This window comes from Polypterus senegalus, chromosome 3 (assembly GCF_016835505.1).
Source record: "Polypterus senegalus isolate Bchr_013 chromosome 3, ASM1683550v1, whole genome shotgun sequence".
NCBI lineage: Eukaryota > Metazoa > Chordata > Cladistia > Polypteriformes > Polypteridae > Polypterus > Polypterus senegalus.
The window spans coordinates 42,946,124-42,958,381 of record NC_053156.1 but is presented as its reverse complement, the minus strand read 5'-3'; the positions used below and the strand labels follow the sequence as shown (position 1 = coordinate 42,958,381).

Below are 12,258 nucleotides of genomic sequence, written 5' to 3'. Positions count from 1 at the left end.
TATATACACAGTATATAGTGCTGCAGTGCCACCAACGTATCTGAAGCTGCACATAAACTTGACATTATCACGTTGTTCAAAATGTGAGTCGAATGACTATGCGTCTAACTCAAATGGTAATTAAAACAATACTACACACCAAAACCAATCCAGACCTGTTGTAACTGGTCTACAGACGTGCTGATCTCCCTTCCTCAACAATGTGTGCGTATTCAGATCTCTTACTCTCTGGTTATATCACAATTCCGGGAACTTTTTGACTGCCCCTCGTATATACTGTATACACACACATACAAAAATATACAGTATGCACCAGTGTTTCTAACCCACTGGGTTGGTCGCAAGCTGCTGCCAGTGGGTCACTATTTGTTGCTATTGTTTATAATGATAGAGGATCACAGTGGGTCGCTGCTCTGAGGATCTCACTTGACCCAAAGGTGGATCGCAAAAACAATTACATGGGATAAACTGGGTCATGACACCAGAAAGGTTAAGAAACACAGATATATACTGTGGGTGTACACATAGTGGGTATACATACACGCACATACTATAAGGCCAAACATTTGTAGGCACATGACCATCACTCCATTATGATCTTGTTAGGCATTCTATTCCTATAAGGCGATACCCTTCCCTTAGTGATACGACGGTAAGAAATCACATAGGAGAAATAACTTAACTTTCTTTAATGACGGTTATGTGGTATAACAGATGAAGGAAGCAATGACAAAACCTTCGGGAGTAGGGGCTCGATGTGTAGAGTCTGCCATTTTCTCCATGCAGTGGAAGGATTTTCAGGATCGGATGACGTTATCTCCCATTCGTCCGTCGGCTTCAAAGGTGTGCCAAGCAATGTTCCAAGGCTTTATACTCTTTCTCCATGTGCAGGCCCCCACTTAGTTGATTCATGCCATTCCAAACAAGGCAAAAAGGATACAGTTTCATGCTGAGTTTGACACACAGAAATGCATGTTTCGCAGTTATCCCTGTCTTGTCTTCTAATGCTTGCCTAGCAATTCTTATATGTGAATTCCTGTGTGCTAAATCTGGCTTTGTGTTAGCTGAACACGTGAGTAGAAAGAAAAGTAGATATATAAAATATTTGTGCAGAGCACAGTGACATATTAAACATATACACTTATTACACTATGGCAGATGAAGCAGACCAGGACGACTTATAGCAAAGGTGGTATCATCTGACAGTGCCATGTTTAAAGTCACTGAGCTCTTCAGTATAGCCCATCATTCTGCCAGTGGACATTACACGGCTATGTCTCTGTGTATCAGTTAATAGTGCATGTGACTGAAACGCTTGAGCTCAACAAAATGCTGGGATGTCCACCTCCTTTTGACCATACTGCACATAAATACTGTCATGATCGCGGAATTAGGGGACAGTCAAAAGGCTCAATGGTACATGAAAGACCAAGAAGAGGGGGAACTGGAAAGGGGCACTAATGCTTTTCTCTCCTTCCATCCAAAGAAAAACGTCAGAATAAAAACATTCCTGTCCGACATAACGCTCCGATATCCACCGCCGTCCCGATGAAATAAGAAGACTCCTCTTCCAGCTCCAATGTCCTCAGTTCTGTCCCTCTACCACTGATGTCATCTCTGGCCACCGCCACTTCCTTTTTTTATTAATTGTACTTCCTGTATAGCCTCCATATAAGTTGGAGCATTTTCTGTTATTTTGTCAAATGTTCAAGTTGATTTGTGACCCTTTGACTGTACTGGAACCTGAAACCAGTATACGGGCGGCTCCCAACACTTAACCTGTGTCTCTGTGCTTTTTGCTTGTCACAATACACACACGCAGTATACACACACAGGACATAACAGGTCTACAAAAATCAAAGGGTACAGCACACCAAGTCTGACCTCATTTTTGAAAAACTAAAGTGAAGGAGTACCAGAGTTTCTAACGTTCATTTAATTCTGAAAAATGAGCCAACTGCAGATTTAATAATATTTAAAAGGGTCAGAGCAATTCTTTTTAATGGATCAAATCCACTTTTATTACTGAAGACAGCAGCCTAATGATCGCTTGAATAAACAGAAAAGGGGCAAAGCAGCAGGAGGCCCCCAACCACACAATAGGCAGCCAAATCTTCGATTATAAACCTGAAGACTTTTCATAAACCGGGCCCCCAGGATTTCTTCAGGTCTCGAAGGTGCAAGTCTGGAGTTGATTTTGTGGATTTAAAATAGAAGCAGCAGAGGGCTAAAGTGACATTTATAACTGAAGACAGGAGCGCCAGCCTGATTTTAGTCCTGCTAAACAGAACAGAGGCAGTGCATCATGGGCCCCTGGTTTAACTACGAATAACTTTAAGTTTGCAAACCGGAGAAACGGAGATCTAGGAGACGTTAAAATGATCAAAATTTTAAAGACCCAATTCTGAAGTCAGCTTAAAAATTGGGTTGCAGTGCACCAGGGTGGGCACAACGCAATTTTTTTTTTCCCCATGAGGCCATGACAGTTTTGTAAATTGGAAAGGAACTGAAGCGAGAGGGGCACCAAATTATAATAAGAGAATCAAGACTGAGGTGAGTTTTGTGGTGGCCTGCGACACTCCAAACTTGAACATGGCAGACAACGCTCTGTTTTCTTTATTCAAGGATGTTCACAACTATACTGCTCAAAAAAATTAAAGGAACACTTTTTAATCAGAGTATAGCATCAGGTCAATGAAATTTCTGGGCTATTGATGTTGTCAGTTAAGTAGCAGAGGGGGTTGTTAATCGGTTTTAGCTGCTTTGATGGTAATGAAATTACCAACAGGTGCACTAGAGGGGCAACAATGAGACGACCCCCAAAACAGGAATGGTTTAACAGGTGGAGGCCACTGACATTTTCCCCTCCTCATCTTTTCTGACTGCTTCTTTATTAATTTTGCATTTGGCTACGGTCAATGTCACTAGTGTTAACATGAGGTGATACCTGGACCCTACAGAGATTGCACAGGTAGTCCAACTTCTCCAGGATGGCATATCAATACGTGTCATTGTCAGAAGGTTTGCTGTGTCACCCAGCACAGACTCAAGGGCATGGAGGAGGTTCCAGGAGACAGGCAGTTACTCTAGGAGAGCTGGACAGGGCCGTAGAAGGTCCTTAACCCATCAGCAGGACGCAAGAAGGAACAGGATGAGCACTGCCAGAGCCCTACAAAATGACCTCCAGCATGTCACTGGTGTGAATATCTCTGACCAAACAATCAGAAACAGACTTCATGAGGGTGGCCTAAGGGCCCGACGTCCTCTAGTGGGCCCTGTGCTCACTGCCCACCCGGCTCGATTGGCATTTGTCATAGAATACCAGAATTGGCAGGTCCACCACTGGTGCCCTGTGCTTTTCTCAGATGAGAGAAGGTTCACCCTGAGCACAAGTGACAGACGTGAAAGGGTCTGGAGAAGCCGTGGAGAACGTTATGCTGCCTGTAACATCATTCAGCATGACCGGTTTGGTGGTGGGTCAGTGATCGTCTGGGGAAGCACATCCATGGAGTGACGCACAGAGCTCTATAGGCTAGACAACGGCACCTTGACTGCCATTAGGTATCAGGATGAAATCCTTGGACAAATTGTCAGACCCTACGCTGATGAAGCGAGTTCCTCCTGGTGCACGACAATGCCCGGCCTCATGTGGCAAGAGTATGCAGGCAGTTCCTGGAGAATGAAGGAATTGATACCATTGACTGGCCCACATGCTCGCCTGACTTAAATCCAATAGAACATCTCTGGGACATTATGTTTCGGTCCATCTGACGCCACCAGGTTGTACCTCAGACTGTCCAAGAGCTCAGTGATGCCCTGGTCCAGATCTGGGAGGAGATCCCCCCAGGACACCATGCGTCATCTCATTAGAAGCATGCCCCGACATTGTCAGGCATGCATACAAGCACGCAGGGGGCCATACAAACTACTGAGTACCATTTGGAGCTGCTGCAGTGAAATTTCAGCAAAATGGACTAGCCTGCCACATCATTTTTTCACTTTGAGTTTTGCGGTGTCTTTGAATTCAGCCCTCTGTAGGTTGATACTTTTCATTTCCATTAAATGATGTGGCATCCTTTTGTTCCTAACACATCACCCAGTCCATATCAGTAGAGATAGCCAGCAGGATTGATTTTTCCCATTGAGATCTGATGTGTTTCAGAGTGCTCCTTTAATTTTTTTTGAGCACTTTAGTTCAAGATAAAGGTCTGCTCAGAAACCCAAGGATAAAGAACACTAAGGCAGGAAGCAGTGCCTACACCTATAGGGCTCCAAATCACGGGAATGATTTACAGTATCTGCCCCCGTTTTAAGAGCCCCCATGAGTCTCCACAGGTCACTTCTTGCACTGCACAGGACCACTAGAGCTACCTTTGAGGCTCCGCACATTGATCTCCTAGATTGCGTTTAATCATTTTTGATTGACCATTGCTACGTGGTTCCATTATCCTTCTCAAATTGGCGTCTGTGGTGGCACTTTATACTGGACGCATCGCCACACGGAGCAGCCCTCTTCTATACTAATGGCCGCAGTGTGGCCTGTACCAGAATGTGACTCTACACACCATTCTGATGTTTTTAGACAGGACATATTTCTCTTGTTTAGGGTGCATTTCTTTTAGCCCCAATGCATTACTTTTTAAATGCACAAAATAAAAGGCTCTTACACAAAACTGTGTTTAAGAAGAATTGTAGTGATAAAAATCAGGTGTACATCACATGGTCATGGAAAGACAGAGGCATTATCTGCATCAATGGGTTGAATCCTAGAATGGGGTAACAGTACACTGTAGGGCTCCGATCCTGGAGGGCCACAGTGGCTACAGGTTTTCATTCTCACCCTTTTCTTAATTAGTGACCTGTTTTTGTTCTTTTGAATTAATTTTAATTGAGGTTTTTTTTTTTTTTTTAAGATTTGTTGTTTGTTCCCCTGAATTTCTTCATCATTTCTCTAAATTCCTTCATTTCTTTCCTTAAATGGCACCCAAACAGAACTGAAATGTGAAGTGAGTGAGCCAACAGAAGACCAAATAAGTCAGGGCCTCAAACTCCAACCAGTTGCTCAATTAGGCTCCAATTCTTGTTGTTAATTAAACTTGTTCTTTAATTTCATGGCTTGTTGCTGTTGTCATTGTGCAGTAGTAGATATTTCTGAAATTGTTCATTTTCTCTTTTCCAAGAGCTCTGTTAAAATGTTTTGTGGACCTGAGCAGATCAACATTCCTGAGAACTTCATCTTTCTTTATTTTCAGATATTGTACGATTGACTCAGGTTTGCTGGTCATGTTTTGCCTCATTTTGTATCTCATTATTTATTTGGTTGCTAATTTAGGAAAAAGAAACACTTAAGTGATCTGAGTCTTCAAGTCAATTACAATGAAATCAGAAGTAGTTAATTAGCTGCAAAAACAGGTCACTAATTAAGAACTGGGTTGGAATGAAAACCTGCAGCCACTGTGGCCCTCCAGGATTGGAGCTGGGGACCCCTGCTGTAGGGTGTACTAACCTGAGACATAAAGGAGGGGTGGAGATGAAACACCCTAACAACCCAAAAGAACTTGCTGCCATTAGAAGGCCATTTAAGATGAACACACACACACTCTCTCTAAAGCCCACATACTTGAGCTGTAGGGTTAATAATACTAGTCTTCACACCACCATGTCCCCAGTATGAAGTCAATGTTTGGAAATTAAGACACAAAGCTCCTCTTCTGCACACAAAAAGTAAGTCTGGAACAAACTAACAAGTCATGAAGTTGAAGCAAATATGCTTATCTGCTTTAAAAATGAAAAAGCAACTGCATGTGACACCAGGGCAACACAGCCATTAGCTACCCAGCTGAGCTTGTTGGACCAGATGCCCACATCATGTTTGTCACACTTCTTTTGTTCTTCAAATGGTCGGAGCTCCAGGGGCCTCTTAAACTCTTGGTATTCATTCATAATCAAAGAATTGAATGTGGGCTTTGCGGGAGCCACCAGGTCACTTGTATTAATGGAGAGCTAACTTCTGTATAAAAATGATACAAGTACCAGAGCTTTCATGTGGGAAATCATTCAAAGATGATCAGCTAGGAAATGTACCTGTCATAAAAAGGAATAGATTAGCAATCTGAAGCCATTAAAGGAATACTCCACCCAAACATGGCATACGTTACTTACCCAGGTAGGACAGTGGGGCAGAAGCAGAACTTCCACCACATCATAGGGATACTGGGGTCCTTTCCCTTGGTGCTCCCTATCTGTGTGGGTTTCCTCCCACAGACCAAAGGAATGCAAGGTGGACAACTGTGTGTGTGTGTTTTTTGTTTATTCATCCTACAAAACCTTGGCACCCTGTCCAGGTGTTGTTCCTGTCTTGTACCCAAAGCTTACTGGGATAGGCTGCCGCTCGTCTGAGGCCTTGTCCTAGATTAGCTAGTTAGAAGTGGATGAATGGATGTTACCCCATGCGGTCTGTAGTGATGACCAAGAAAATATATAAAAAAGAACAGAGATAAAGTTTCTGACAGAATGGGGCCTGTGATGACCAATGCTCAACAACAGCAAAAAAAAATCAAATACACCCGTGAACAAATTCTGATGTTACTTGTGTCACATAACCCGCATGTCAAAGTCAAATCATCAAGTCATATGCTCAAAGCATGCACAAAACACATACATTTTATTTTTAAATATTGGTAAATAAACACCTTCAGAAAATGAAAGTAGTCCACAAACAGGAAGTGCCTACAGACGGGACTGAGCTTTTGAATTAAACACAGGACTCTTGACCAATGAAAGATGGGGAGAGGCGGGTTTTCATTTCAAAAGCACATAAAACCCAAGATTCAAAATTTTTCTTGGCCACTGATACACACTACCTGGGGTAACAATATTAAAAAAAATAATTCTGGGTGGCGTATTCTGATCCTGGTGGGCTGCAGGTTTTACTTCCTGGCGCGGTCTTAATCTGTGACCAAATTCTTCTGTTAACTTCTTTACACCTTTCACTTTAATTGCCTTCCGTTTTAAGACTTCAGTCTTTTGAACTTTTCTTTAAATGGCAGCAAAACAAAAATGAGGAGTGAAGCGAGAAAACAGCTGACCAGCTAAGTTGTGGGTTTTAAATTTCAGCTTTCTTTTTCTTTCTAAGAGCACGGTTAGAGTGTTTTGGGGACTTGAGCAGATCAACATGACTGAGACCTTCAGCTTTCTTTATTTTCAGATATTGTGTGATGGACACTGGTAAGCGGGTCACGTGTTTGCTTGCTTTGTTTGTCTGCCAATTAAGGGGCCGAGTCTTAAATACCGAGTCCATTTAAATGAAGACAAAAGAAGCAAATGAGAAGCAAAAACGGGTCACTAATAAAGAAAAGAGCTGGAGTGAAAATCTACAGACACTGCGGCCCTCCAGGACCAGAGTTGGGGACCCCCTGCTTTAATCAGTTTTTAAACCCCTTATAACAGTTAAGGGTCCTAGCAATACTGGGAGCAATATTACCAAAGAAAGTCATCTTGTATTTCAAAAAGTAGCGGTGATGAATAAACACTACTAGATAAGGAAACCGTTTAGTATCTTGGAAAAAAGTTAAAAATCACAAAGAAATGAAGACCGTGATAACAAAATGAAGACATGAAATGTGTCATACATAAATACTTCATGCTGTATATATTACATTTTTGAAAACATTTATATTAAATGATGGGAATATTATATACACAGATTTAAAATGAATAATTATATGAAGAAATATTTTATGTAAAAATGGACAACATCATGCAATTCTATATAGAAATACTGACTATTGTTTATTCAAAAATTGTATATAAAATTAACAAATATTTCATATAAAGTTTTTTTTTTTTTTTAATGTTTTCATTTTTTATTTGCTTTAATGATCCCTTTTTTTCTCCAAGATACAAAACTGCGTCCTTATCTGGTGCCATCAAGTATATGGTGGGCATTAACCCAAGACGGGGTGCCAATCGCCCAGCACCCAATTTAATCAAATGGAAATTAAGCTAAAACCCACCTGGGAGGAGGCAGGGATGTGAAATATGGCAGGCATCAGTAATGCTTAGAATAAACACAGAACTGCAGATTCTTTTTTGTTCGTTTGTTTTTTTAATGAACAAAATCAAAATAATAATAATAATAATAAAAAAAAAAAAACCTTCAATGACAAACCTTTTCTCCCCAAAATTCTGCAGGAGTTAATAACATCAACTCTGGAATCAACATTGAGTTGGGGAAAAAAAGGGGAAAAAAAATCAGAATACAATAGAATAAAAGAAAAGTGGGCTTGGTATCACACCTTGAGACCGGGACAGAGTGACCCACCTCAGCAGGTACAGAACAATTATAATTATTATAACTGTGCTCTCACGCTTTGTACAGGCTGATGCCTCCTGCCTCGTTTTCCCCTCCTGTTAGTCAGTTTTACCGTTTGTTTGACTAATGGGGATTTAAAGGCCAGGACATTTAAACGTGCAAACGTTCTTTTTTGGATCAGTACCATGTCTTCTGTTATTACGTAGTATTACTCTTATAAAACAGGCACTCGGCAAGGCTTCCCTCTAGTGAACTCTAACCAGCTTTCATCTCCCTTGATTGGCACGAATGTAACTCAACTGCAGTCACCCGACACCCACTACAGAATCAGTTTTTATTTTCATCATGATTTCCCAGAAATGCCAGGACTGTAATGGCTCATTCCTTGTCAATAAAATAAAATAATAAATAAAGAAAATGCAATAGGCACAACTTTAAAGAGCTGGGAAGAGTCAGCTAGAGGGGAATTACTATAAATCAGACTTGAAGTGGCTGACGTGTAGATGATTCATAAAACATTAAAAAAAGAGAAGAAGGAGAGAGAGATGGCAATAAAAGACAGACAAAAAGAACCATTTCAAAACCAGGTTCATTTTAAATGACAATGTCAATCGAATCAATAAATAGAAATGTTGATACTGTATTTGCTTTCAGCTACTCGCTTAGTGGGACAAAATATCTAAAAATTAATATGTTGTATGCACATATATATCTATACTTACACACAAATTAATGGGCACCTGTGTGTCTGCACAGATATATGTCCATATTTGTTCATACACACACTCACACATACATAGACATTTTATATTTGTGCACATAAATCTTTGTACGAGCAAACACTCATGTATTGTATTAGCATACAGACACCCAGATATGACAAGCATCCGCGTAAATCTCTCTCTACACACACACGTCTGTAAGTATTTTGTATCTTGCTTGTGTTATATTTTATAGGTAAAGATTTATATATGTGTAAATCTCTCTACATACACTACTTATTATGCATACACACACACACACACACGTTTTATATATATATATACACATATATATATATATATACACATATATACATACATATATATATATATACATATACAGTATACAGTATACATATATACATATACAGTATACATATATACATATACATATATATACACACATACATAAATCCATTTGTGTGTGTGTCTCTCATATATAATGTATAATTTGATAAGCATCCACATAAATCTCACTCTTTATTCGTCTATTTGTATACTGTTCTTGTGTTTGCGTGTATTATACTCTGTCTAGATTTATAGATATGTAAATCTCTACACATTCACACACACACAATACATATATACCCGTCCATTTGTATACTGTATTTATGTTTGTGCGAGTTGTACTCTATATATGTACATTTATATCTTTCACCTGTGTACTTTATGAATAAGGTGGTCCAGGGTCATGCTAAATTAGTTCCAAACTACTACAATATACAAATACAATCTAAGCGACTATCACTTCATCAGTTCTGTGGACTTACATTTAATTTGTTAATTGGGGGGCCTAATTCATTAATTAAAAGGAAAACAAACACACCCAAGGCATGAGGGGAAGTACTGAACAATCAGCACAAGAGCAGTGCACAGATACCGTCAGATCGGAGAACCCGACTCTGCCTGGCTGGGCAGACTACCCACACACTGTCGTGTACATTTTTCAATATTTCAGTTGCTTTACATGTAAACAGAGACAAACACAGTGCTTAAAAAAAAAAAAAAAAAAGGTTGTTGAAAATAACATCAAACATGCCCTCCAATGATAATTACAGTGACACGTACCCAAAGAAATTGTGTGGCCCTGGCTTTACGGTCCGCGGTAATCGCATTCCCGTTTTCACTTTGATGCTTGCATTGTTCGGCGCTCTCTAATTTGGGGGTTGATTCGTTCCTGGATGGGATTCTTGATTTTCCTAAGCTCACAGCTGAGCTCACAGCCTTCTTCCTACATGGTGGTGTACTCAGCTGCTTGGTGTTTTCTATTTAAAGGGTGCTTTGATTTCCTCCCCTCCTGGTTCCACTTTGTCGTTTATGTATTCTTTCTCGTCGTATTCTTTTCCTCTACTGTATTTTTTAGCTATTCTTTTGGTTGCCTTTGTGATCGGGTTGCAATGCTTTTTGTGTATGACTTTTTCTTTATTTATATGTGCTTTAGCCTTGACCCAGTTGCCTTTTCTGAAGCACATTTTCACAGAATTTGTACATTTTCACACATTGATTGGCAACTGTGTGGTGTCTGTAAAGACTGCTTGTTATTTTAGTTTTTTTTTTTTTTTTTAAGATTAAAAAGTTAAAAAAAATTTTAAAAAGCGCCTATCAAGAACTGAATTTAAACTCACAGTAAAAATAAAAATAGTAGGGTTTTGAGGAAGTTTTCAATATTAAGTTTAAAAATCTAACTGGTCAATAAAACAACCAAACATTCCATATGACCAAATGAATGAACAAGCCAACCAATTTAAATATTTAACTTACAAAAAAGATAACGATAATTCCTATAAAGAAAGTTCATTGGAACATTTAAATGCAGTGAAAGAAACCTCAAATAAATTCACTGAAGCAAACTAACAAATTCAGCCACTTTCAAAAATGCAAGTCTGTTTGCCGGAGTGCCTGTAATAAAGTGTATTAAAAACTATGGATGGTACTGAAAAGGCTTTATCCCGATCCCAATGTGTTTATATATAATTATACAGAGATATATAAAAGATACCATGTTTAAGTATTATTATTATTCTTAATAATATCTTCAATATGAAGATCTCATATACATTCCCATGAATCCTGCGATTACTGCGGGGTCTAAATGATTGCTGCCCTGCTCACAGTAATGTTTCAGAGTCAAAGGTCAACGCTCACTCTATGGCTTGTACTCTCTGAAGAGCTTCTTTCAGTGAGGCAACAGAAGTGGCAAGCCCAGTCCAGTCTCTAGGCACCCCCATATGTGCGTCCCCCTGTCCCACTTCCATGGGACTTTAGGGTCGGGCTCGGCTTCATCACGGTGCGAGTCAAACTGAAAAGGCGTCATATCCCAGCCTTTATTGAAGTTTACTGGAGGATTGAATGGCAGGCAGAGAAGCAGCTGTGTGTAGAGATCGCCAACTGGTCAGGCACTGGAAGACTTCACCAGCCACATCCTTCAAAAAAAATTCCAGATGAAGTTTGGCTTGTAACATTGGTGGTTGCAGGACAAGATTCTCCAAGTAAAACAAAAAAACAAAAAAAGCAAGAGATAGAAAGCACTGGCAGAGTGCGTGGAATTGGGTTTAAAGCAGCTGTGCCCCTGCAGTCCTTTCAGCCCCCATTGTGGATTCCCTGCAGACATGACCAATGAAGCAGTCTTTAGAGCAGAGGAACATGTTCTGGTCAGGCAAGGCCTTGAAATGAACAGTTTGTTGGTTTCCACCAATTCATTCAAGTCGGCATAATCCGCAGGAGAAAGGGGAAAAAAATGTCAAGGTAATCAACAAGGGGTCTTTAAAACGGCGTCATCGTCCTGGACATGGTAAACCCGATAAATTCAGGATAAACTGAAATGTACAGCGACCTCTGTGACTTCAAGGGAACAGGGATTTCAGGACAATAAGTCATCTACCGATTGTTGCTCCAGAAAGGAAGGCGAGAAGAACGCAAAGTGCAACACCTCTCATAGCCTCACATAGCACCAGAGTTCCCAGTAAAGCACTCCTGGGAGTTTGTAAGACTACGAGAGTGGTCCCAGCCAGGCCGGACGTCCGTAAAAGAAGAGGCTGGAGCAGTGTCCGTCAGAAGTGGCCAGGGTGTGGATTTTTCATTTGTACCCTCATGTTCTGAATGCTGGCTAGGATTTTCTTCTGGTGGCCGGCTAAGGTCACCCCAATCCGTAGCAAGTCTCTGTAAGACATATAATAAGAAAGG

The 12,258-nt window shown here is 40.4% G+C and overlaps 1 protein-coding gene across 2 annotated transcripts in view; it reads right to left on the bottom strand.

The window, feature by feature from the left end:
- Window positions 1-10,622: 10,622 nt before the first annotated feature.
- The window catches only part of LOC120525082 (ephrin type-B receptor 4a-like), a 65,163-nt gene continuing 63,527 nt past the window's right edge, over window positions 10,623-12,258 (bottom strand). The window contains exon 16 of one of the 2 annotated variants that reach the window (XM_039747062.1): window positions 10,623-12,234. In XM_039747062.1, the coding sequence (XP_039602996.1) occupies window positions 12,126-12,234 (109 nt within the window). In that variant the 3' untranslated portion in view covers window positions 10,623-12,125. The remainder of the gene's footprint in view (window positions 12,235-12,258) is intronic. The other variant, XM_039747063.1, reaches the window with a different exon arrangement.